The 25,483-nt window shown below is 38.1% G+C and overlaps 1 protein-coding gene across 2 annotated transcripts; it reads left to right on the forward strand.

Annotated features, from left to right (window-relative positions):
• MOSPD1 (motile sperm domain containing 1) lies at nt 1–24,044 on the forward strand. 2 transcript variants are annotated; one of them, XM_027962998.2, is made up of 6 exons: nt 1–84; nt 12,737–12,992; nt 13,103–13,178; nt 14,588–14,805; nt 19,669–19,830; nt 22,261–24,044. In XM_027962998.2, the coding sequence occupies exons 2-6, from the start codon at nt 12,839–12,841 to the stop codon at nt 22,290–22,292; spliced, it is 642 nt and encodes a 213-aa protein (XP_027818799.1). In that variant the 5' UTR covers nt 1–84; nt 12,737–12,838; the 3' UTR covers nt 22,293–24,044. The 2 variants fall into 2 exon arrangements, with proteins under 2 accessions (XP_027818799.1, XP_060263493.1); XM_060407510.1 differs by having other exon boundaries at nt 19,669–24,044.
• Nucleotides 24,045–25,483: the final 1,439 nt, after the last annotated feature.

Raw genomic sequence — 25,483 nt, forward strand, 5'->3', positions numbered from 1 at the left:
CAGCAGGCAGTGCAGCCTAGAGATGCTGACAAAGGACCGGAGGGAGCAATCGCAGCTGCTTTCCGAGGAGCCGGTGTTGCCGAGGTGAGAGTCCCCTACCGTCCCGTCACCCACTTTCTCCGACTTCGCGAAGACGTGGAAGTTACGTTGCCGAGAGACCCGGCGGAAAGAATGAGCCGTACACAAACCCGGAGCTTGGCTCTGTGACTGACAGCCGGGCTCCGCGGCTCCGGGACGCGGGTGGGAGGTGGGGGGAAGGCAGATGGAGTCTTTGCTGCCCCATCTCTGACTGTCAATTGCCTCGCCGATCGCGGATCTCCGCCCCAGGGTCGGGCCGGCTTGTGTGTGTTTCGCTTTTGCCCGGGCGGAGGCAGCTGGCTCGGGATCCTCCCGGTGCCTGCCAGACAGAGTTCGGTTGCCCCGGGGATGAGACTCCAGGGACAACTCTTTAGCGGATGTTTCGAGGAGGGCTAGGGGAGGGAGGTCGACACCTTCTTCGGGCTGTCATCGTCCTCGCCCTTCCTCCCAGCCCAGCCCGTCCCCGCGGCGAGCAATTGGAAGGAAATCGGCTGGGCTGGAGCGAGGAGTCCCGGGATCGCTGGAGGGCGATGAAAGTGGGGCGGAGAGGCTGGGAGTGACAGGAAACGCCTTCTTGAAATATCAATAATGGGGGGTGGGGGGTTGGTAAGGGGTACGTGGCCTGTATCTTTTCCTTTCCTGGACCTCCGCACGAATCCTGATGGTTGCACCAGCTGCTCGGCTGTAAACAGGCTCACATGACCGGTTTCACATGGAGCCGGCCGGTGTGGGGACGAGGGCTGGAAAGGCAGGGCCCCAACCTGGTGGAGCTGAAGTCCTAAGATGGACCGTTTGATCTCCCTGCTCAGCCTTCCAACCCTTCGTCAATGCTCTGTGGTGTTCCCCCTGGATAAAGTAGCTGACATCTCTCCTCTTTGGACTGAAGTAGCATTTCTGTCCCAGTAGAATCGAGGAGACCTAACTTGGGGGGAAAAAGTCCGGATTTTTTTTTTTTAATCTTTGAGGGCGCTAAAGAGGACAGAAACCTGAAAAATTGGGTCCTTTGGATCTTGCCTAAAAAACAGTAGTGTACTTTCAGAATGCATTGTGTTAATGTGAATTCCAGACAGAAGGGGAAAATCTTCTTCAGGCAGGGCACACACGGGAATAATACATTCTTGATGATGAAATTCTTGTCCACTTGTTTTCTCTAAGTGCTGGGAAATCTCTGCGGAGAAAATATCACATACAGGATATTGAATAGGGGATGGACACCAGCTTTTAGATTACACGTATATTTGCTTATAAAGCAGTGGGAAGTTTGGAAAACAGGAAACAGGGCCAAATGTTCCTTTCAAGTTGTTCACGTCTTCTTATCCAAACAGGATTCAAGATTAAGCTAGTTTCTGAAGCATTTCTAGAACTCTCAGAATAAGACGTTTACTCACATACCAGGATCTTTGAAATTCTTCAATTCTTTCTATTTATAAAATATAGGCAAAGATAGAAAATAGAACAAATAGCTTATAACATAACGCATTTTTCTCCCCTTAAATTGTTCTTGCACATTTTCTTCCTAAATTTTTTGCTTTCAATTTTTTTTTCTCATTGATCTTTTACATATAACTCCAATTTCTGAAAAGCAGAAAACAAGAAACTGCAAGAAAAGCTTCCCATGTGTCTAATAGCTCAATAAAGTAATTCATTCTTTTTTCTGATTTTAAAAAGTTTAAAATGAAAGAGAAATTTTAAATCTTGTCTGAAACAGATTATTAGTGTTCTGAATCTTGTTTTGCCACTTTGTAGCATTCTGGAGAACCTTGCCCTACAATAAATAGATTAATTGATTTATTCTTTGAGGCCCTCCATTTCTTCATCTGTAATGTGAAAGTTTTGTTTTAATTCCCAGAGCCCCTTATAGCGTCCAAATTCCACAAAATAGTGCAGTTTTTGATTGGGCACTATTCTTGGATAAAATAAGCTGGTTAAATAAGCCAAGATGTTGATATCAACTAAAAGGAACATGCAGTACATAACAAGAAGTACCCAGAGTCCTAATAGAAATAGGAATCGCATTCTGCAAAATTCACATTAGGTAATTTGGTAAGTTAACCATGTAGGTTGACCTGTACCTTTCTCTCCCTCCTCTCTGTCAAGAAATTGAAGATTGCTTCAGCTAAATCCTGCCTCCAAAATTAGAAATAACAGTTCCACCTGACTTTCTTGACCTTCAGGGCATAGTACAAAGTCTGATTCTTTTACTCATTCCAGCTTCTACCTGAATTAAACAGGCTATGTGATCAGTGATGAAATTAGAATAAAAAGGCTATAGCAGGTTTTCATCTTGGCAGTACCTTGATTAGATCATCAGAACAAGTATCAGGTTTTCAAAATTGCCTTTTGCCAGCACATTCAGAAACTATCAGTCAGTCTCAGGGATTGATTCATACTAACCAAACTCACAAAAGATTTCTATGTTAATATGAATACCAGTTTATTAACTTCAAGGGAGATGTAGAACAGCCAAGCAGATCAGAAGATTCATGTACATGCCAGGGCACGCTTTGCTCTTGACCCTGTGGGAACACATAGAAATTGCTCGACTTCCCCTTTTTTCTAGTCTGTGTGGCTCACTTCTTAAAACACTTAGTAATTGATACAGTGGACAAGATTATAGCTTGCTTTTTATATAAAAACCATTTTGGTCACACTTGTATGGATATATCCTAGTCACCTGATTCAACTTGAGCTGCCTGAAAAACATCTTTAAAATCTGTTTCTTCTCCATTACTCCTGCCTTAGTGTAGCCCCTCACCTCTCCATGCCACATTCATTTAATATTTTTTTTTTATGGTAGCTACTTTGGAGTCAAGCCCTGTGCTTGAGTGGTAAGTGGCAACCAGTCTCCTACTTCTGATCATATCCAGTCAGTTCCTTGTTCTAAATCCTTCCAAGGTTCCCTTGGCCTGCAGCAGTGGTTCTCAAAGCATTGTGTGCTTCAGAATCATTTGGAGGGCTTATTAAAACCAGAGAGCTGGGCCCCAACCCTAGAATTTCTGATTCAATAGGTCTAAGGTGGGACCCAAGTATTTGCATTTCTAGCAAGTTCCTAGGTGAAGCTGCTGCTGCTGGTCTGGTACCACATTTTGAGAAATGCTGGCATCCAGGATCAAGTCTAAACCTCTCAAACTTGACTTAGAAGATTTTCACCATCTGCCTCCAGCTTACCTTTCCAGACTTCTCTTTTGCTGCTCCCCCACACATGCTATTTTTTAACCATAGGCAATGCTAAAGCTCATTTTAAGAGTCCCTTTCATGCCTCCACAAATACTCTTCCTTGGAATTCACCCCCATCTCCCTCCACTCCTACTGCAAACCCCTATTTAAGGCAGACTGTCACTTTCTTTATGATCCCAGAGCATTTTGTATCTATCAGCATTTTAATTCTTCTCACATCGTATCCTAATTACTGTGTATATCTATTTTTCGTACTAGACTGAGTTTTTGGAAGGCTGAGACCATGATTTCATCTTTTCTCCGTATTCCTTAGCACAGTGCCTGGTATATAATAAGTGCTCAGTAAATGTTGAAATAATTTGTGATCCTCAAACTTCTGAGAGTGCTCTACATAGCAACATGTGTATTTCATATAGTTAATTAATATGGACTTTGAGAATTGTACATACATCTTGAAATAACTGAAGACATATTGGGATTTTGTAAAACAAAGGTTGCAAATAACTAGTTAGAAAGAAATGTTTTTAGAAAGACATTATTGGAGGGCATCCTTATTTCTTTTATTTATTTATTTATTAGCCATGCCACACAGCATGCAGGATCTTAGTTCCCTGACAAGACAGCAAACCCATGCCCCCTTCACAGAGGCCTCATCACTGGACCACCAGGGAATTCCCCATCCTTATTTCTTTTAAACCTTAAAATGTACACTACTTAATTTTTACATCTTAAATATGTAATAGCCTAGCAATACATGTCATTTATAGCAGTCAATCTTGTAAGATATCAAATTATACAAAAAAAAACTAGAAAGTTTATAAAAACAAAATTGCCTAATATTGAGCAGTGAACCATCTAATATAGCGTGAACATTAGAACACTGCTTGTGAACAAGAGTCAATTTTAGGAACAGACCAGCCATTAAAAAGCCTAACAGATAATACTAGAAGCTCAGAGATGAGGAAGGCTGACTTTATGAAATGGGAAGGAAAGAGAGGTTTTAATACCAGTGAGAGTAAAGCAAAAGAACATATTGCTCTTCACTACATACTATTTAGTTGGCCATTGGCAGAGACTGCACCATGTATGGAAGAAAGAGATAGCCCCTATGCCCAGATAAAAGGGAACTGGCCTGAAGGTGGAGCTGGGTGCCCTAATCAGTAAACACAAGAGCCAGGGACAGGTAGTAAGTAGTGGTACACTGTAGCCATGCAGATGGGTTACTAGTTTCTGGGGCAGCCTGTACTTCGAATCATGCTTAACTGTTTCAAACTTTGAACCAGTTTGATACAAGAATCCCCAAGAATTACTTTTTTCATTTTTCTTGCAGCCTCCTATCCCTGGCAAAAAGGGTAGGTGGTGGGGAGGGCAAACGTCCCTGTGTATCTCAGAGCCTTGTCTTGCCCTTCCTCTGGTCCATCCTAAGTGACAGGGACAGAAAATGGTCACACTTTGGAGTATCCGTCTCCTCCCAGAACTGAGGGTAGAAAGTATAGGTGCCGATTTCAGTGTGTTGAGGCTCGCTCGCTCTTTTTTTTTTTTTTTTTAGAGGGAGAGTAGTTTGCAAACTGGTCACAAGGTGGTGTGCACACATAAGGTTTTCTTTCAAATTTCATTAATGTTTGCATTTCTGTGCTTTGGATACAGAGGAAAAGGATGAGGCAGTTTCCGGTACCAGGAGCTCTGAGTGGTGTCGTCTTTCTGTAAGGTCGGGGGTATATTAGAGCCTCAGATTTCTAAACCCTGCTGGCCTAGTTGGGCATGGAGGAAGGAGGCAGGGATGATGAGAGGGAAGTGGGAAGGAGGGAGGAGGGGAGAGGCAGCTGGGAGTGCTGATGGTCTCCGTTCTTCTCTTATCCCAGCCCATGGCAAGTAGCCACCATAGATTTACTGTTCCTCTAATTGGGATCAGTTGCCTGTCTTTTGCGGATGAAGGGTGTTCAGCTATGGGGAAAGGGAGCTGATGGAGGAGCCAGTTATTAGTGGACACCTGTAGGTTAACTGCTGAGTTCAGTATCTTCTAATGCCTAACACTGATCTCTAGTCTTCAGATGCAAAAAACAAAACAGCAAAACAAAACAAACACAACCCCAGAGAAAAACAATATAGCATTATGCCTGAAATCTGGAGAGTCATAATGTCAAATTATTCACTCTATGCAATAAGTACATTAAAAAAATAATGCAATAAAATTACTGAGATCCTTGTAGATTAGAGCAGTAGATGAAGTCAACAAAGAGGGGACATTTGAAGTAGGCTTTGAAGAATGTGTAAAATGTTGGTGTCCAGAGAGGAAGAATAAAGTAAAGTTTGGTTGTGCTGTGTTTAGTTGCTCAATCGTGTCCGACTTAGACCCCATGAACTGTAGTGTGCTAGGCTCCTCTGTCCATGGGGATTCTCTAGGCAAGAATACTGGAGTGGATTGCCATGGCCTCTTCCAGGGGATCTTCCCAACCCAGAGATTGAACCCAGGTCTCCCACATTACAAGCAGTTTCTTTACCATCTGAGCCACAAAGGAAGCTCAAACTTTGGTTACTGACAGCCATAGTTCTGCTTTCACAATCAGGAAAAGAAAGTATGTGCAACTTAGTAAGTGAAATTGTCTCTCTGTTTGTGTTTTTTCCCTTGATAAAACTGAAAAGGAAACACATGCATCAAGACTTGAATTTTGGGTCATCCTTTGAGAATTCTTTTATGGAAAAGCAGGGGAATTTTCTAGAGATGAGGGCATGAATGGCCACCAGCATCAGGGAAGCAGGATTTTTGAACTGAGACACAGAGGAGATGATTATTGTATAGGGAAGTGTGAGTCTGAAAACCAGAGTTCTTCCACCAATATCCTGTGCAACCTTGGGTAAGACCCTTAACCACTCTGGGCCTGCTTTTCTTATTGGTAAAATGAGAAGGGTTAGGAGCGGACATTCTTTGATTGTGTACTTGACTTTCAGAAAGCAACCTTATTAACTGATTTGCCGTGAGGTTTCGCCAGCTTAATGTATAATCTGTCCCCAGAATTTTTGCATTTTATCATTTTGCAATGTTGACTAGAGCAAAAAAAAAGTGTTAGTCTCCGGAAAACCATTAATTAAAGGCAGGTGTCACACTCCATTGTGTTTGTTGGCAGAATCTATAATATTGCACTGGTGACCTGGTGCTAATTCCTCCCTAATCTCCACTGGTTGGAGTTTGGGAGGAGATTTATATCTTAGCCAAGATAAGTGAAAAATGGCAACAGAAATCTGAAAAGAAATAGTAAACTGCTGAAAATGGTGACCAGGGGTCAGACAGCCTATTCATGATACATGAGAAAATATTTAACTCATAAAGAGAAAGTTTCAAAATTCAAAAATAAGAATTTCTACTAAGCCATCATTTAAAGTTAATAATCTACTCTGACCTGTGCCAACTAACTTCTTGAGGTTAGAAACAAGAGTTTAGCACTTGTTTTATGTGTTTAATTTTGACTTCTCAGTCAGATTTATAAACCGCCTCATATTCCTTTGTGACAAAGTTTTACATTTTCCTAGGTTTGCAAGTCATCTTAAATAAATCTTACTTTTTCTCATTGTATTGAGTTTCTTTGCATATTAACATATCTTAAATAATTAAAATCATTCTATTTAACACATAGGTTAAGGTTTTCAATGTTATTAAAAGATCACAAATTGGAAAGAGCAGTTAGCAGATTTTTCACACGTGGTTTCTAAATTCCTTATGTTTCAAAACTGGCACTTTTCTCAAATTAGCCTCTAGTAGAGTTATTGTTTGATTCAACTTTTTTTTTCTTTTAAATTAGATCTTCATGTGGTTCAGAATTCAAAAGATATAAAACAGTATTCAGAGAAAACTCCCTCTCACCCCTGTCCTCAGCCATTCAGTTTGTCTTTCCAGGGGTAGCCCTGGCTGTCCTTCCAAAGATATTTTACCCATATCCAAGAAAATAGGTTTACATAGTCTTTTATCTCCCCTTTCCACACCAATAGTAGCATACCCTACAGTCTGCATTGCACCCTGCCAAAGAGCTTCCCCTTTCTTCTTGATAGATAGCTGGTATCCCAACAAATGACTATATCATACTTAATTTAATGACTCTCTTATTAATGACCAGTTAGGCTGTTTCCAGTCTTTTGCTGTTGCAACAACTAGCCCTTCTTGCATGCCAAGCTTCATTCTATGTGCCTCACATAAATTACTTTATTAATACTCAGTGCTGCAAGAAAAACCACCCCCCCAAAAAAAAAATCCCACATACCTTTCTCATACAGGATTTCACACAAGGGGAATGCTTGGGAATATTTATGCCCAACACATTCCTAGAAGTAGAATCTCTAGATCTGAGGGTTATGTACATTTAATTTTAGCAGGTATAGTGGATGTGCCAATTTATATTTATATCCTTGCAAGCAATGTAAGAACATGCCTGATTGCTCCCACTATGTACTGTCAAACATTTTTATTTTTGCCAATTTGACAGGTAAAAACATGTATTTTGGTATAGATTTAGTTTGTATTTCTCTTGTGAGTGAAGTTACACATACTTTTGTAACTTTAAAAACAATTTGTATGTCCTTTTCTATAAAATATTACAGTGTTTGCTCATTTTTATATTGTATTATCTTTTTTTTAATGATTTGTGGGTCCTCTATATATAGTAGGGGAATTACACACTGCCTGTGCTATGAATTGAAAATGTTCTTTCAGCTTTACTTATAAAATGTATTTGCCATGCAGAACTTTAAAATTTTTTGTATAGTTGAATTTATTATTTTTTGGTTTCTGGTTGTTAGAGAGCCTAAGATTATATAAAAAACAGATTTCCCATGGTTTCTAGTGCTTTTATGTTTTTTTAAAATACATTTAAAGCTTTGTTCCATTTGGGATTTATTACAATTAAATTTTAGAATTTTAAAAGGAGTGAGGCATAAAATCAACTTTTTTCTAGGTGGATACCTGATTTTATCAACATTTGACTGAACTATGTTCCACAAATTAGAGATGCTACCTTTTATCATAAGCTAAATTCTCACCTTGAATTTTAGAGTAAGATGTTGAATACTATTTAGTGATGCCAAATTTGGTTGTTTTATTCCTGATAGCTAAGCTTATTAAGAAAGTAATTGTAGAGCTTATCATTTCCTATTCAAAAAAGTATCCCAAACTTCCAGGAGTACATTATCCAAATAGAAATGTCTATAGCTCTTAACAAAGGAATGAAATTCATGGCAAATGAAAACTCAGAAGTAAAATAATTTTATCAGATGCTTTTCAGAAAACTTTAGTTTTCTTTTATTGAAATGGACAGTTAGTTTGGTATAGTGGAAAGAATACTGACAAAGAGAGGCCTTCTGGCATTTTTTTATCTGTCTGGTCTTTTCCTAATTTAGTAATAGCAATGAATACTTAGAGTAGCACCTTGCCTATAGCAAGTGCTAAAGGCTTTACATATATCAATTCATTCGGCATATATGATTAATAAGTTTGTAATCTGTTGTAAATTAAACAGATGTAAAATATTATTATTAATAAAAATGTCGAGTGCTTTGAGCTTAGTCAAAACACTAACAACAACCTAACACATATGAGCTATAGGCATGCTGTAAGTGTACAGATAGAAAGTGGGGTTTGGGGCAGCCTGTGGATGCTGACCTTACCAAGCTTCTTCCTTACTTTCACATTCTTGTGTCTTTGCTTATGCTGATCCCCAGGAATGAATGCCTTCCCTGCTTACTCCCCCCAACACAGAAGCCTTTCTTTTCTTTAAGGGCCACCCCAAATATTATCTCCTGGCCTCTCTTCCAGGTAGAGTTATCCAGGCAACCTTCTAATTCCCTAGCACTTTATATACAGCAGCATGCATTATAATAAAAGTAGCTTAAATATTTGTTTTGTCTCTTCAGTTAGACTAGAGTCTCCGGAGAGCAAGGTCAGTGCATTATTCATTTTTGTATCTCTGTGCAGCTCTTGACATAGTTCCTCACCTAAAAGATTGAGGGCAGGAGGAGACAGGGACGATAGAGAATGAGATGGTTGCACGGGATCACCAACTCAATGGACATGAGTTTGAGCAAGCTCTGGGAGATGTTGAAGGACAGCCCATGGGGTCACGAAGAGTCAGACATGAGTTAGCGACTGAACAACAACAATGTTCAGCTGGGAAAAAAGAATAAAAATGTGCATACATGATTATACAGTATCCTATTTGATAAAAGTGGACAAAGCCCCAGTCAGAATCACAGCCCTGATAGCTGGTAGAAACCAAACAATGTAATCATTTGTTAATATTTCTCTTTGAGTGTATGAGAACCTGAGTGCAAAGTATTAAATGGTTTGTGTCCTATTCCAAAGCTGTGATCTACAGGGTGAAACTCAGACATTTTCTGTGATTGTATGTTTTTGTTTTCACATTTTATTTTACAAAGCCATATTTGGGGTGCTAACTAAATAAGAATGTTGATCAAAATTAGATTAGGAAATAAATGCAGAAACATTACTTATCAGACAGGCAGACTTCTGCCAGCTACAACATTCTGGAACATATTCAAGAGGCCCAGAAGGAATCCAAAAAGGTCTCTGAAGTTGGAAGAAAATAGCTCTCACAAAGCTTGTGTACTGATGTAGGAGGGGAGGCATGGTGCCACTTGCATGTCAAGGCTTGCTTACTGACTTGAATTTTCATAGAAAACTCAGGAAGTTTGGATATTCACCTTCTTTTCAAGATATTTTTGTTTGTGGGTTTCAATAGAAAAATGATTAAGAGAACTGTCCCACCCATGCTGCCAGAGGCACTAACTAAAGCATTGTTGTAATGATGATTTTTTTTTTTTTGCCTTTTCATGCTGTTTATGGGGTTCTTGAGGCAAGAATACTGGAGTGGCTTGGCATTCTCTTCTCCAGTGGACCACATTTTGTCAGAACTCTACACCATGACCTGTCCTTCTTGGGTGGCCCTGTGCAGCATGGCTCATAGCTTTGTTGAGTTACACAAGGCTGTGATCCATGTGATCATTTTGGTTAGCTTTCTGTGATTGTGGTTTTTGCTCTGGAGGCTGTGGGATTGTAGTTCTTGACTCCTTTGTCTGCCCTCTGATGGATGAGGATGAGAGGCTTGTGGAAGCTTCCTGATGGGAGGGACTAGTAGTAGTTTGTTGCTCAATCGTGTCCGATTCTTTGTGACCCCATGGACTGTAGCCTACCAGGCTCCTCCCTCCATGGGATTCTCCAGGCAAGAGTACTGGAGTGGGTTACCACTCCAGATCCTCTTCTCCAGGGGATCTTCCCAACCCAGGGATTGAACCCAGGTCTCCCGCATTCCAGGCAGACGCTTTAACCTCTGAGCCACTAGCTATGGGAAAGACTGGGTCTTGCTTTGGTGGGCAGAGCCAACACTCAAAAAATCTTTAATCCAATTGTCTGCTGATAGGTGGGGCTGTGCTCCCTCCCTATTAGTTGTTTGACCTGGGGAGGCCCAGTTCTGGAGTCTACAGGCTCTGTGGTAGGGCTTATGCCAACATGTGCCTCCCAGGACTGCTGCTGCCAGTGCCCTGTCCTTGCGATAGGCCACTGCCAACCCACTCCTCTGCAGGGGACTTTCAAACACTCACGGACATGTCTGGCTCAGTCTCTCGTGCGGTCAGTGCTCCTCCCCTGCAGCCTGTGTGCACAAGGTTTGTTTGTGCCCTCCAAGAGTCTGTTTCCCCAAGTCCTGTGGAAGCTCTGTAATCAAATCCCGCTGACCTCCAAAGTCAGATTCCCTGGAGAGTTCCAGTCCCTTTGCTGGATCCCCAGGTTGGGAAATCTAAGAACATCTGCAATAATGCGAGAACTTCTTTGGTATTAACTGTTCTCCAGTATGTGAACTGAGAACTTCCAGATGTACAAACTGGATTTAGAAAAGGTAGAGGAACCAGAGATCAAATTGCTATCTGTTGGATCATAGAAAAAAAAACAAGAGAATTCCAGAAATACATATACTTCTGCTTCATTGACTATGCTAAAGCCTTTGTGTGGATCACAATAAACTGTGGAAAATTCTTAAAGAGATGGGAATACCAGACTACTTTACCTGTCTCCTGAGAAACCTGTATGCACAACAAGAAGTGACAGTTAGAACCAGACATGGAACAATAGACTGGTTCAAAATTGGGAAAGGAGTACGGCAAGGCTGTATATTGTCACCCTGCTTATTTAACGTATATGCAGAGTACATCATGAGAAACGCTGGCCTGGAAGAAGCACAAGCTGGAATCAAGATTGCCAGGAGAAAGATCAGTAGCCTCAGATATGCAGATGACACCACCCTTATGGCAGAAAGGGAAGAGGAACTAAAAGCCTCTTGATGAAGGTAAAAGAGGAGAGTGACAAAGTTGGCTTAAAACTCAACATTCAAAAAATTAAGATCATGGCATCCGGTCCCATTACTTCATGCCAAATAGATGGGGAAAAAGTGGAAGCAGTGGCAGATTTTATATTTTTGGGCTCTAAAATCACTGCAGACAGTGACTCCAACCACAAAATTAAAAGAGCTTGCTTATTGGAAGAAAAACTATGAAAACCCTAGACAATGTATTAAAAGGCAGAGAAATCACTTTGCTGACAAAGGTTCATATAGTCAAAGCTATGGTTTTTCCAGTAGTCTTATATGGATGTGAGAGTTGGCCCATAAAGAAGGCTGAGCGCCGAAGAATTGATGCTTTCAAATTGTGGTGCTGGAGAAGACTTTTGAGAGTCCCTTGGACAGCAAGGAGATCAAACCAGTCAATCCTAAAGGAAATCAACCTTAAATATTCATTGGAAGGACTGATGATGAAGCTCCAATGTTTTGGTCACCTGATTCAAAGAGCCAACTCACTGGAAAAGACCCTGATTCTGGGAAAGATTGAGGGCAGGAGGAGAAGTAGGTGACAAGAGAATGAGATGGTTGGATGGCATCACTGACTCAATGGACATGAATTTGAGCAAACTCCAGGAGATAGTGACAGGGAAGCTTCGCATGCTATAGTTCATGGTGTCACCAAGAGTCAAACATGACTTACTGACTGAATAATGAGTGTTAAAAAAGTGAGTCTTGTGTTTTTCTCCTGTAAATCATGGAAGCTTACTTTATTTTTTTTCTTCTTTAAGAATTCTGATTGGCTCACATAAAATATGTTATAACAAAATATTTTTTTTAAATCTGAGGTTTTAAAATACTGACAACCTTTTGGTCGCACCTCTTTGAGGGTGATTAAATAGGAAGCCTTCTTTATTCCTGTATTCAAGTTTGTAAGTAACTTATCATAGGTTGATATCCTGAATGTGAAAGGAGCATGTGTAAGTTTCTTTGCAGAGTTAAGCAGAACCTGTAGAAGTAAGCCAAGAGGAAAAGTCAAAGGCATGTTTAAATGATTTGGGGACTGTTTTAATGTATGCTAACCATGCTAGTCACAGCTAGCTCATGAAAAACAGTTATCACTAAGCTTGCTTTGTCTCTTCTCTTTCCAGATTGCCAAAATGCTTTGGAATTTTTAACTGATTTTTAAGAAAAACCCCAAATAAATTTGAGACTGTAAAAACCGACGCCTCAGCGAGGGGGATTTAGTGCCAATGCATCAACAAAAAAGACAGCCAGAGTTAGTGGAAGGAAATCTTCCTGTCTTTGTGTTTCCCACAGAACTAATATTTTATGCAGATGACCAGTCAACACATAAGCAAGTGTTGACACTCTATAATCCCTATGAGTTTGCCTTGAAGTTCAAAGGTGAGTCTCCTAGGTCTGTTGTCTGGATTGAACTACTCCCTACTAATTTTTGACTTGTAGAAACTAATTTTTAAAAAATCACTAATGGCCATTGTGACTTTTTCTTTCAGTTTTGTGTACTACTCCAAATAAGTATGTTGTCGTTGACGCTGCAGGTGCAGTAAAGCCTCAGTGTTGTATGGATATGTAAGTCAAAATCACTTCCTGGTAACGTGTTTTCAGTGTGTTGATATTTATGTGTTTAACTTGCAAAAGATCTTTTCTTAAAGCTGCTTCACCTTGGCACTCATTACATTTTGAATTTTTGCTGAGAGTTTGTCTGTCAACATTCTTTTTAAGAAGTTCTAAGAAATTCTTCTAAACAGGTTGGCCACATAATAATTCATTATGTTGGAGCCAAGGTGTCTGTTAATATTTCCATGAACATTTCCTCATGGTTGTGCTCTTAGTCATAGCAGAGAGATTTATGGAATTAAAGTTCTAACAATCCTGTACATTTCTCTAGCTGTAATAGGGAATTTAGCCTTCTTTGGAACACCTTGCTATTACAGTGACAATTGAGGGACTAATAATGCTACACTCTGAGAAAAATAGGATATAAATTCATCTGAAATGATTCAGTAATAAAACTGAAAGTTAGTCTATACAACAGGAAGCAAGTGTAAAACTACTCATCTGGAAAAGGTTAGCTGAGCTCTTCCAGATAATTTGGTCTTCAAGTGTCAGATAAATGATTGTTTGTTCAAGCTGTTCATATTTAACTTTCACTTTAAAACTAGAGGTGACCAGATGGATCTAATGACCAGCCCTTAATTTAAGCTACCAAGTAAACTGTATTGCTTTAAATCTTCCATGAGAATAAGCAGCAGAAGTTCTTTCTCTGGCATATATTTTCATCATCTCAGAGCCATAAAATGATGTATCTTTGATGATATGTTTTTTTGCATATTTCTTTGATTTTCATTGTGTACATGATAAGGACTATTCCAAAGAAATATAGTATCTTGCCCCATAAATGTGTAACCTTTGACCTAATTGTTTTGTGTTCTCTATTAAGAATAACGTAAAAATGAATGGCACTGAAGATAACTTTCATAAAAATTACACTGCTTTATACTCTTTTCAGAGAAATACAGAAATGTATTGTTAGCCCTCTGTTGCATTGGTCTTACTAGATTACCTACTTATTCGATTGCTTATTTTTGCCTTTGTGCATGGACTTCAATTTAGAGTCTAGGGTGAGGTTTGTTATTTTGTTATTTGAACAATAAATAAGTGGCAATAGGAATTTTTGAGACTTTTGTGGGAAAGAAACAATTTCATATATATCCTCTTTAGTGAATATTGCTACACAGAGATATCCAGGAAAAAATGTCATTGTGAAAAGGAATTTCCTTTACCTGTCCTTTTATTTTAGACTCCTATTCATCAAATATTTAAGAATTACCCATTTCTTTTGGGGTTATACTGTGATTTAAAAAAATCATTAACAAGTTTCTGTATTTGAGTATTTAGTTACACTCAGTAAATATGTATGAAATCTCTTGCTGAATTCTGTTTGAAACCTAAACTGCATTTCTTTGTCAATGTTTCAGTGTAATTCGTCATAGAGATGTTCGATCCTGTCACTATGGCGTAATAGACAAATTCCGTCTCCAAGTTTCCGAGCAAAGCCAGAGGAAGGCTTTAGGAAGGAAAGAGGTTGTGGCTACTCTTCTCCCGTCCGCAAAAGAACAACAAAAGGAAGAGGAGGAAAAAAGAATAAAAGAACATTTAACTGAAAGTTTATTTTTTGAGCAGTCGTTTCAACCAGGTACTTTGCGTTGTGTTGGTGTTTTGTTTTGTTTTGTTTTACTTTGGGTTGTTTTTAAAGTCCTTTTGAGGTCTTACATGTTTCTTACTTTCAATGAAGCAGGGAGCAAGGAATAATTACTAGAACAGTAACCTGCCACTCTAAACCTAGTTGAGTACTTCAAAAATGAATGTAGAGATCAGGTACCTAGAATTGAACAAGAGACCTCGAGCTGGCCTTTTAGGGGAGAAAATAACTCCATTAGACAGGGCTGTAAGGCAGGGGCAGTCATTGCCAGAGCTTTTCAGTCTATAAAACTTGAGACTGCAGGCACTGTACTTTACAATGCTAGCACAATTTGGCAATTCTGTACTTTTGTTTCTGTGACTTTCCTATATCCTTTCTCATTGAATTAATTCGAAGAAGGAGAGAAATTGTGCTTGGCAGTAGGCCAAGTTTAGTGTACTTTTCATATTATTTTGGAAAAAAAAACTCATTAAAGTTGAAGTTAATTAAACTAAGTAGATTATAATATCCCCTTCCCCTGTGGGCTGTTAATTGAATCCCTCTCCATTCCTCATTTCCTTCCAGCTTAAATATTCAGGAGTGTTATGATATATTCTTTCAACATCGACACTATCCTCATATTCAACTTTGGACATCATTCCCCCATCCTTTGATCTTTTCATTATCTCCCTTCAACCCTATTATAAAGGGAGGAAGAAAAAACTTTCCATAGAAAAGCATGGTGACTTTTTGATCGTGATATATGAATGTGATAGCACCTGTTCTTGAAATCGCAACACTATATATAAGGGAATAAAAACCATATACTTGTCATTACATTACTTCATAAATCCCTATCAGTTTGTTCATCTTAGAATGTTTATTTTGACAAGACAGGCATTCGCTGGAGGCAAGTGTCTTCTCATTCCATGCAGGGAGTGCCCAGGTTCGCTGGTGATACCAAGACAAGGAATTAGGTAGTAGTTAGTAGATTGTTTTCTTCTCAGCAACTGTTATTAACTGACAGAACTAGTTTTTCATGTTTTGAAGCTGAAAGAGAATCTCTGTCAAATGTCACTTTGATGACATTTGATGACGTCAAATGGACACTTTGATGTCCAATCAGTACTGTGAAGTTGACTTATGTGAAATGCAAGATTCCTCTTTTAAAATGCCTCCTATAGAAGAAGAAAGGCCATCTGAGTGTTTGGTTTGGGGTGTTAATTTTGTAATTTAAAGTAAAGTGGTCATTGGCGATCACTTTTGTGTTTAACAGACTGTGTGATGCCCAAGAGGGTTTAGTGTTTTACATATTTTTTTTCTTTTATTTTTATTTTTTTTTATTTGTTTTAAAATTTTATTTTATTTTATTTTATTTTTATTTTTTATTATTATTATTTTTTTAAATTTTAAAATCTTTAATTCTTACATGCATTCCCAAACATGAACCCCCCTCCCACCTCCCTCCCCATAACATCTTTCTGGGTCATCCCCATGCACAAGCCCCAAGCATGCTGCATCCTGCGTCAGACATAGACTGGCGATTCAATTCACATGATAGTATACATGTTAGAATTCTTTTATTTTTAAATTTGTTAGAATTCAAGTGAAAATCATCCTAAAATACAAATGTGTATTAATTGAACATTTTATTCTTATTTTATGTTTATAACGAACCTTTGTATCTCAGGTACATTAGAGAATTGTTCTAATGTAAAATTGGAGTAAGTAGATGAATAGAATAGGTGATATTGGCATAGTACATGGTAGTCTCTGTTTTGGGGGGGAAAACACCTCTCTAAGCCATCCTTGTCAGGAAGCTCAAGAAGGCAGGCACCTTATTTGTCTGATTCATCATTATGTCCTTGGCACCTAGCACAGTGCCCGGCACAGAGTAGTTATACAGGAAATATGTGCATGGGCCTCAGTAGAAAGGCTGGACCTCTCACCTGGTTGTCTGTTAGATTGTTTTTCTTTATCTTACAAAGTTTCCAAGGCTCCTGCTACTTTGTAGAGCAAGGTCAATACCACAGTAGAGCTCCTTACTCTCCACAGTCTCGGCCAGCAAGTCCCATTTGTGGGTAGTTACCCCAGTGCTTCTAATAATACGGCAGGAAATTGAGTAAGTAATAGAGTGTAACAGTAACTTATTCAATCTAGGCTCACAAAGTGATATTTTCAGCTTCTCTTATTTATTAAATTAATAGTAAATTATGTGTGGTTTCCAGTATATGGAATTCTAGGTTTTTCATTATGTTTCTCTGAATCAAAATGTTGAAAGAAATTGCGATTGTTTTATGGGAGTCATTATTTTTGCGTGTCTTTAGCTGTATTAGGTATGTTATAGGCACAACAATATTGTGAGGGTCTCTCTTTGAGTTTTGCTGGAAAAGTGATTAGAGGCTATGTCTTGACATTTGGATCTGAAAATGTAGTGAAAGGCAGTAAAAATGAGAAATTCTTCTCAAGTTTATGTATTGTATATAAAAAAGATATCTTAGTAATAAATTAAAGGAAGGAAACAATACCTATAATCCCACACACTTAACAAATCTGCCCTTATGTGTTCCATGTTACTTTCTAGACCTTGTCTATGAGCATAAATATAATTATATGTATATATATGTATGTATAATTATATGTGTGTATATATATATATTTCATTTAACAGAAATTGAAGAGAAACCCACAAAGCATACTTTCACAAAATACCAAAGCCCAGGTCATTAAAAAGGTGTTTTAAAAGGATTCATCTGAATCTTAGTGGGTTTATCTTAATTATATTACTAAAAAACTGCTATGTCTGATGCCAGGTTTGAGCTAGTGCTCTTTGGCTTAAGAAAACTACTTCATTACTGATTATAATAATAAAGAATTGAAAATGACCTAAAAGTTAATAAATTGGGGATTGATTAAATTATAAATATTCAAAAGATGGAATGTCATGCAGACATTTACAAGGATTTAGTAGAATGGGCTTCCCTGGTGGCTCAGTGTGGGGAAGATCCTGTGGAAAAGGAAATGGCAACCCACTCCAGTATTCTTGCCTGGGAAATCCCATGGACAGAGGAGCCTGGCTGGCTTCAGTCCATCGGGTTGCAAAGAATTGGACACAACTTAGTGACTAAACAACAACACAGTAGAATGGTAGATGGTCCTATATTGACATAAAAAGAGATTCAAATAGTTTTCCAAGTGAGAGGAAAAATTTAAGAACAGTATGTATAATATGGTCTCATTTAAGTAAAAAAATCATTTTACATGTTTATATGGGCATTTATAAAATCTGCAAGGATCTATATACCAAGCTATTAACAGTGTTATCTCTTAAGAGGATGGGATTACAGAAGAACTCTTATTTTTTTTCTGTATCTGTAAAATTTTTACAACCCTGTAGTATCAGAAAAACTCACCACTTTGAAAAATGTCAAGCATCTATGTGAATGTTTTTGCAATTCTCTAAACAGTAAAAGTTCCTTGAAATTATCTTTATTGTGGGTTTGCATTGAGCAGTGTAGTTGTCAGAAATATTTGCCTTGAAAACTTACCTTTGCAACAAGTACAAAAAGTACTATATTCATTAGCAAAAGACAGACTTGTTTTTAGGCATTTATGCTATTGTTCCATCTCAAGCAATAATTACTAAATTTTTAATTTATTTTCAGCTATCTGGCTTTGGTGAGGCTCAATTAAGCTTCACACAACAGCTAAGGTATTAATAATTTAGAAAAGCTGCATCTAATAATAAAATAAACAGTGTTTTTCATTAATAAAACACAAAGATTGTGTTGCTGTTGGCTATTTCTTTTAATGAAAAGAAAGGTAGTGGGAAAAGCTATAAGACAGAAAATGCTGGTGGGTTTCTTAAAAATATGGGTATGAATACTATATAGTTCTGTACAGCTAGATCTGTAGAAGGGCAGACCTGATAATAAATGTTTTTAAATTTTATATTATTATAGTAAGAACACAACATGATATTTACTGTTTTGACTACTTTTTGTATACAATATAGTATCATGGACTGTAAGTACAATGCTGTACAGCAGATCTCTAGAACTTACTTATCTTGCATAACTGAGATTTTTATGCTCATTGATTAGCATCCTGGCCCCTGGCAGCCAACATTCTACTCTCTGATTCTATGAGTTTGTCTATTTTAGATTTCTCATACAAATGGAATCGTGTAGTATTTATCCTTTTGTGACTGAGTTATTTCATTTAGCAGACTATTTGTTGGATATTGTCTCTGCTGTTTTCTTCTATACTATAAATGCAGGTAGAGTGGAGGGCAAGAATTTTCATAGGCAGTTTTAATAACATTAAAGTTGAACCTTGTCTGCTGCCTTAACATTTTCCAAAATGGTAGCAGGATGCTGCAGTTATTAGGACCAAACCTGTCTCAAGGTCTACCAAAGAAACTCCCAGAAGGTCTTGTAGCTCTACTGCAGTGGGCTCCAAGGTGGAGTACACACAAGTAGTGCATGAGGGGTACAGGAAGACAATGCTGGAACTTCAATTTCTATCTGTTTTTAGCCCATTCTATTAAAATTCTATTTGCATATTTTATATTAAATATAATAGTACAGTACTTATGCCTATAATTTGTAAACATACGCAGATGATACATGCTCAAACACTTTCTACAAATTCCAGTGGGGTGGTGGGGAAAGGATGATGGCCACTTGAACATTCCATCCTGTAATGGGCTTCCAGATAAGTCCAACAGATAAGGTCCCATGGGATGGGAATGATGGAGAAAGTATCAGAGAAGTTAGACAAAACAAGAATCCTGGTGAGTGGTGGCCAGTCTATATGAATGAACTTTTATCTAAGTTGTTTTTAGAAAGAATCTCAGGGATTCTTGTCTTTTTACAGAAAACAGAACTGTCTCCTCAGGACCTAGTTTACTGACTGTCTTCCTGGCAGTGGTGTGTATTACAGCTCTGATGCTTCCCACGCTGGGGGATGTGGAATCGCTGGTGCCTCTCTACCTCCACTTAAGTGTGAATCAAAAATTAGTGGCTGCTTATATCTTAGGTAAGTGTTTTAAAGATGCATTGGGGCATAGCATAGGCAGTTTTTTTTTTCTTGAAAAGAATAATGCATTATTCCTTTATTTATCCCATTATTTCTTAAAAAAAAAAATCTATTCTGGACTAAATTGTATCCTAAACACTTAAACTATACATTGTAGAAACATGAAAGTTATAGAAACACTAATATTAAACCTTCCCTCATGGCTCAGACGGTAAAAGCGTCTGTCTACAATGTGGGAGACCCAGGTTCGATCCCTGGGTCGGAAAGATCCGCTGGAGAAAGAAATGACAATCCACTCCAGTTCTATTGCCTGGAAAATCCCATGGACAGAGGAGCCTGGTAGGCTACAGTCTATGGGGTCGCAAAGAGTCGGACACGACTGAGCGACTTCACTTCACTTCAATATTAAACCTAAACCAAGCATTCCTAACATGAATCAAGGTCCAGAATCTTTAAATGGCTCGCCTAAGGTCTATTGATTATAATTGATTTGATTCTTTTTAATTTTTTAAAATTTTCACACAATTTTAAAGATTACTTTCCACTTACAGTTATTACAAATATTGACTACATTCCCTGTGTTATACAATACATCCTTGAGCCTCATACCCAACAGTTTGTACTTCCTAGTCCTCTACCCCTATGATGCTCCTCCCTATGTAGGCAATTTTTATGGCCTGGAGATGGTAGTGGTGGTTTATGTGTATATGGGGTGATGATGGTGGCTTGATTTTTTTTTTTTAAGAAAAACAAACAAAAAATTGCTTCAGAAGCATCTTGAGGTAAAATGTATTTTAAGATTTAATTATTGGCTTACATTTGGTTCTTTTGAACTTATTTATCTAGTACCAAATACTATATTTATTCCATTATTGTCCTTTTGCTGATTTACAACTGTATGGGATTCCCAGGTGGTGCTAGTGGTAAAGAACCCCCCTGCCCATGCAGGAGACTCAAGAGACACAGGTTCATCCCTAGGTCTGGAAAATCCCCTGGAGAAGGAAATGATCACCCACTCCAGTATTCTTGCCTGGGAAATCCCATAGACAGCAGAGCCTGGCGGGCTACAGTCCATGGGGTCACAAAAACTCAGATACAGCTGAAGTGATTTAGCATGCATGCAAAACATGTATAAAATGTGAACTGCATACATTCCATTATACAGCATTTCCACTTCTAGGAATTGACATTAGGGAAACACACAGCACATACAGTGATAAAGATGAACAAGGCAGCCTTGTTTAATATTGTGATCCTTTCTCTTTAAACTAGTTCCCTTGGCTGCTATTGAATCATTTCTTTCAGTCATCCTGGCTTGAAATCTTACAGTTAATTAGTTCAACTGAGCAAACATTTATTCAATACCTACCATGTGTCAAAGATTAGGATTCTGGTGATGCATGACTCTTTCCTCATTGTCTCCTCTCACCTCTTTTGAGATGCCAACTCTTTTCAGTTCCTTGGTGTGCTCACTTTTTTTAAACTTCAAAATTGTCTTCTGAGTTGTCTCCCTGACTTCTGTGTCCCTTCTCTTCCTATTCCTCCCCCTTTTATCCCCGTTATTTCCCCCTCAACCAAAATCATCCATCACATTACTGTCAGGTTGATTTCAATTCTGGGTTGGTTTCAGCACCACCACTCTCTACTCAACAACCTTCAATGATTGCCCATAAGCCATAGAATGAAGTATAACTCCATAGTTTGACACTGAAAACTCTCTATGCTCTGAGTCAATTTTGTCTAGCTGCTTCCCTATGTAAATCCTTGGTTAGAGCCCTATTGATCTCCCGAAGCTCATCTGGAGCCCGAGCCCTACTTCCATGCCCTTGTTCTTGCCTCACCTGAAATGCCTGCCCATCTTACTGTTTTCTGTCTTTCCTGTTCATCTTTTAGGCTTACTTCAGCTTAACCTTTTGGGGCATCTTTGCCCCAAGTCCTATGTGATTCTTTTCCTTCTCTGTACTTTATCACTCACTTTTTAAGAACCATTTAGGACCAAGTATATTCTTATATTATTAAAATTCCTATGTATGGAGTCTCTTCCAAAGAAACAAGCTAAGCAGAAATACTGTGCTTTTGTCTCTGTGGCTCTAGGACACTGGAATACAAATAGGCTTAACATTGTTCTGTTGATAAAGTTGGCTGCGTTTACTGACACTTTAAACTGCCATGTCTGCTATTATTATAGCTGATGTGACTGGAAAATGGATATATTTAATGGTTAAAAAATTAGCCATGGCCAGACATTAGTGATTTATTTAAATCTATCCAATGACTGCCAATACTATATATTGGATATCTTCCGTTATAGTATCTGTATAGTATCAAAATTCAAATTTATTTTGAGTTCTTGGTAGAGTGCCTGGCTTTGTGCTGTAAAGATTTTGTATAATGCATGTCTTTAACTGTGCTCCAATTTTTTTCTTTCAGGTCTTATCACAATGGCTATATTTAGAACATGAACAAGGAGTTCAGTTGACTTCTGAAGTACATTTATCTTGAAAATATGAATGTGGACTGCCCTTTATCTCTATTTCACCCCATTAACATGCTATAAACTATTGAATGATTTACAATCATTTCAAATGTATAATATATATTTTAAATTACTCCATAATTTTATTCCAAGGACTCCAGAACATTATGTTACAGATAGCAAGGAGGCTTCTGAGTGACACTTAGGAAATTGTTTGAAGAAATTCTTTTTACATCTAAGCCACCCATGCAAAAGACTTAATTAAGACATTTGTTATTTTCTCATCCTTTTTCTAATTCACTTTGATTGTTGCAGTCATGTGTCCTTCAAAGTTAAAGGCCTAAAAGAGCAAACTGACCAGCCTAAAAGTAAAAGTACATTTACTTCCTAGGTACGAACATCAATGTTCCTATGTAAACTATGCCTTGTCCTCTATCATTATAAACAGTTGCCATGGTGTTTCCAAAATACGAGTTTTACAGTTAATATGTAGAGAGTAATAAAAAGCATAAAGTACTGAGGGATCATGCTTATCTTAGTCTCTTACAGAAGACATATTTAATTCATTTGATGAACTGCAGAATAGGTCCAGCCATCAAGAAGTAGGGTGACCATTCTATTTGGTCTAAGAATTCTAAAGGAAGGTAGACATTTGTTTAGTTACTTGGTACACCCTAGCTTTACCTCTGGATAATGCTTTATGGTAATGGGAGGAAAATCACTTGTCTTTTCTCCATAGCCCTCTGCCTGACTGTAAGGTACTAGCCCAGATTGGGGCTACCAATGCCAGGTGGTTTATGTGGAGATGATTTTTCACCGTTAAACTCTAAGCCAAGTATCAACATAAAAAATCCTTGATATCTGTCTATTTTATACCAGTCACTGAGACATTTTTTAAGTTGTATTTATAAGTTTGTATTTATTATTAAAACAACTTTACCAAAAAAGTCCCCTAAAGCACAACTATTTACATTTCTTTATAGCCTCTTCTGATCTCTAACATATATATGCAGTTTTAACTGTTAGTGTTGTAGTAATTGATCTTTTGACTTAGGATTTTTACCTGAGAGCACAATGCATTGAGTCTCTTGAAAATCATGTTCCAGATCTTTTTACAGAATGAATTTATGCACTGCTACTGTAGTATTCTCAAGGGTAAACACAAGATATATGCCTGATGTTGGTTTTTGCAAGAAACAGTACTTTGCTTCTAAAGTCAAAGCTTTTATGTATACTTTTTCATAGAAAATCTTCATTGTTTAACCATTTGGGGAGCATAAATGATTAAATGGATCATGTCTGTACATTGTGTAATGACTAAAAAGCACATAAATGTAATCTATTTTGAACTTTGTAAGAAAAAAAAAATCACCCTTGTGTTTGAAGTGAAGTCGCTCAGTTGTGTCTGACTCTTTGCTTCCCCATGGACTGTAGCCTGCCAGGCTCCTCTTCCATGGGATCTCCCAGGCAAGAATACTGGAGTGGGTTACCATTTTCCTTCTCCAGGGGATCTTCGCAACCCAGGGATTGAACCCAGGTCTCCCGCATTGTAGGCAGACACTTTACCATCTGAGCCACCAGGGAAGTCTGTGTTTGAAGGTTATCCTTGTTTCTCTGTCCATCTCAAATCATGTGTATGTGTGTGAGTGCAGGCGCACGTGCGCGCCTGTGTGCGTGTGATCACACATTGTAAAGAACAGAAATTACTTTAAAAAATAAAAGAAAATGGAGACCTGAAGTTTCACATTGATTTACACATTTTGTTTGGGTATGTCTCTAAGGAATTCAAAATTTTTGCCTCCGTTTTCAATTGTTTGCAACTCTATGGACTATAGCCTGCCAGACTTGTCTATCCATGGGATTCTCCAGGCAAGAATACTGGAGTGGGTAGCCATTTCCTTCTCCAGGGGATTTTCCCAACCCAGGGAACGAACCCAGGTCTCCTGTGTCTCCTGCACTGGCAGGCAGATTCTTTACTGCTTGAGCTATTGGGGAAGCCCTGTATCCTAAAGGTGTCTCCTGTTTCTGTGAGTTAAATAAGCAAAAATGAGAAGTGAAATATGTAAATGTAAAGTGTAAAAGTAAAATCTCTTAAGTTTTTAAATTTACCAAGGGAGTTAATTTGTTATTAAAATTTTGGAATAAGTAACAGTTACATGCTTCAAAAATAAAAAACTAAAAAGGTATACAGTGAAAACTTCCTGCTCACCATCCCTGCCCACCCCATTGCCTATCCACTCAGCCCTGTACAAGTGACCACTTTTATTAGTTTAAATATACTTTGTTTCTCCAAATACAGATTCTTATTTTAGTGCTTTATATATAAATGGTAACATGGGCTATATATTGGGTTGGCCAAAAAGGTTGTTCAGGTTTTCCATAAGCTATTACAGAAAAACCCAAATAAACTTTTTGGCCAACCCAATACTATGCTGCACCCAGCTGTTTTTCCACTTAATGCTATATCCCAGAAGAACTTTCTATATCAGTAGTTAAAGAGTATCCTCATTCTTATTAATTTTATTAACTTAAAAGTGAGATTGACCATCTTTTCATAGAGCTATTTATTTACCTTTTTGGTTTGCCATCCCCTGCTTTCTGGTGAGTGGGTGTTTTTTTTTTTTTTTTCCTTATTTGCTTGTAGGAGCTGTTTGTGATATGAGTTGCAAATATTTCCTTTCAGTTTATCATTTTTCTTTGACTTTGCTTATGGTGTCCTTACCATGCAAAACTTATTCTGGGTTAGTTGCATTTATGAATCTGTTAGGACTTCTGGATTTTGAATCATAGAAAACACTACCCCACACCAAGGTAACAAATCATAGATACACATGCATACAAGCACCAGTCAGAATATATAATGAAGAATCCATTTACAATAGCAAAAAATGTTAAAACTCTAGGTTTTAGAGGGGTGGGCAGGAGGTTCAAGAGGGAAGGGGCATATGTATACCTGTGGCTGATTCACGTTGATGTATGGCAGAAACCAACACAATATTGTATAGTAATTATGCTTCAATTAAGTATATCAGGAAAAAAAAAAAACACCTAGGTTTAAAGTCCCAAAACCTTTATAAGGGAAAAGAAAACAATCCAGGGAAACACAAAACTAGACCTGAACAAATTGAAATTGTAGTATTAACATCATAAACATTTCCTATCTTTCTAAGTTGTATA

The sequence above is a fragment of the Ovis aries genome, chromosome X (genome assembly GCF_016772045.2).
Source record: "Ovis aries strain OAR_USU_Benz2616 breed Rambouillet chromosome X, ARS-UI_Ramb_v3.0, whole genome shotgun sequence".
NCBI lineage: Eukaryota > Metazoa > Chordata > Mammalia > Artiodactyla > Bovidae > Ovis > Ovis aries.

Excerpts from the sequence above, each read along its gene's own strand:
- MOSPD1 (XM_060407510.1), top strand. The coding sequence starts at position 12,839 with ATGCATCAACAAAAAAGACAGCCAGAGTTAGTGGAAGGAAATCTTCCT. Across the intron at positions 12,993-13,102 it reads GTTTGCCTTGAAGTTCAAAG|TTTTGTGTACTACTCCAAAT; the intron begins GTGAGTCTCCTA and ends TTTTTCTTTCAG. Across the intron at positions 14,806-19,668 it reads TGAGCAGTCGTTTCAACCAG|AAAACAGAACTGTCTCCTCA; the intron begins GTACTTTGCGTT and ends GTCTTTTTACAG.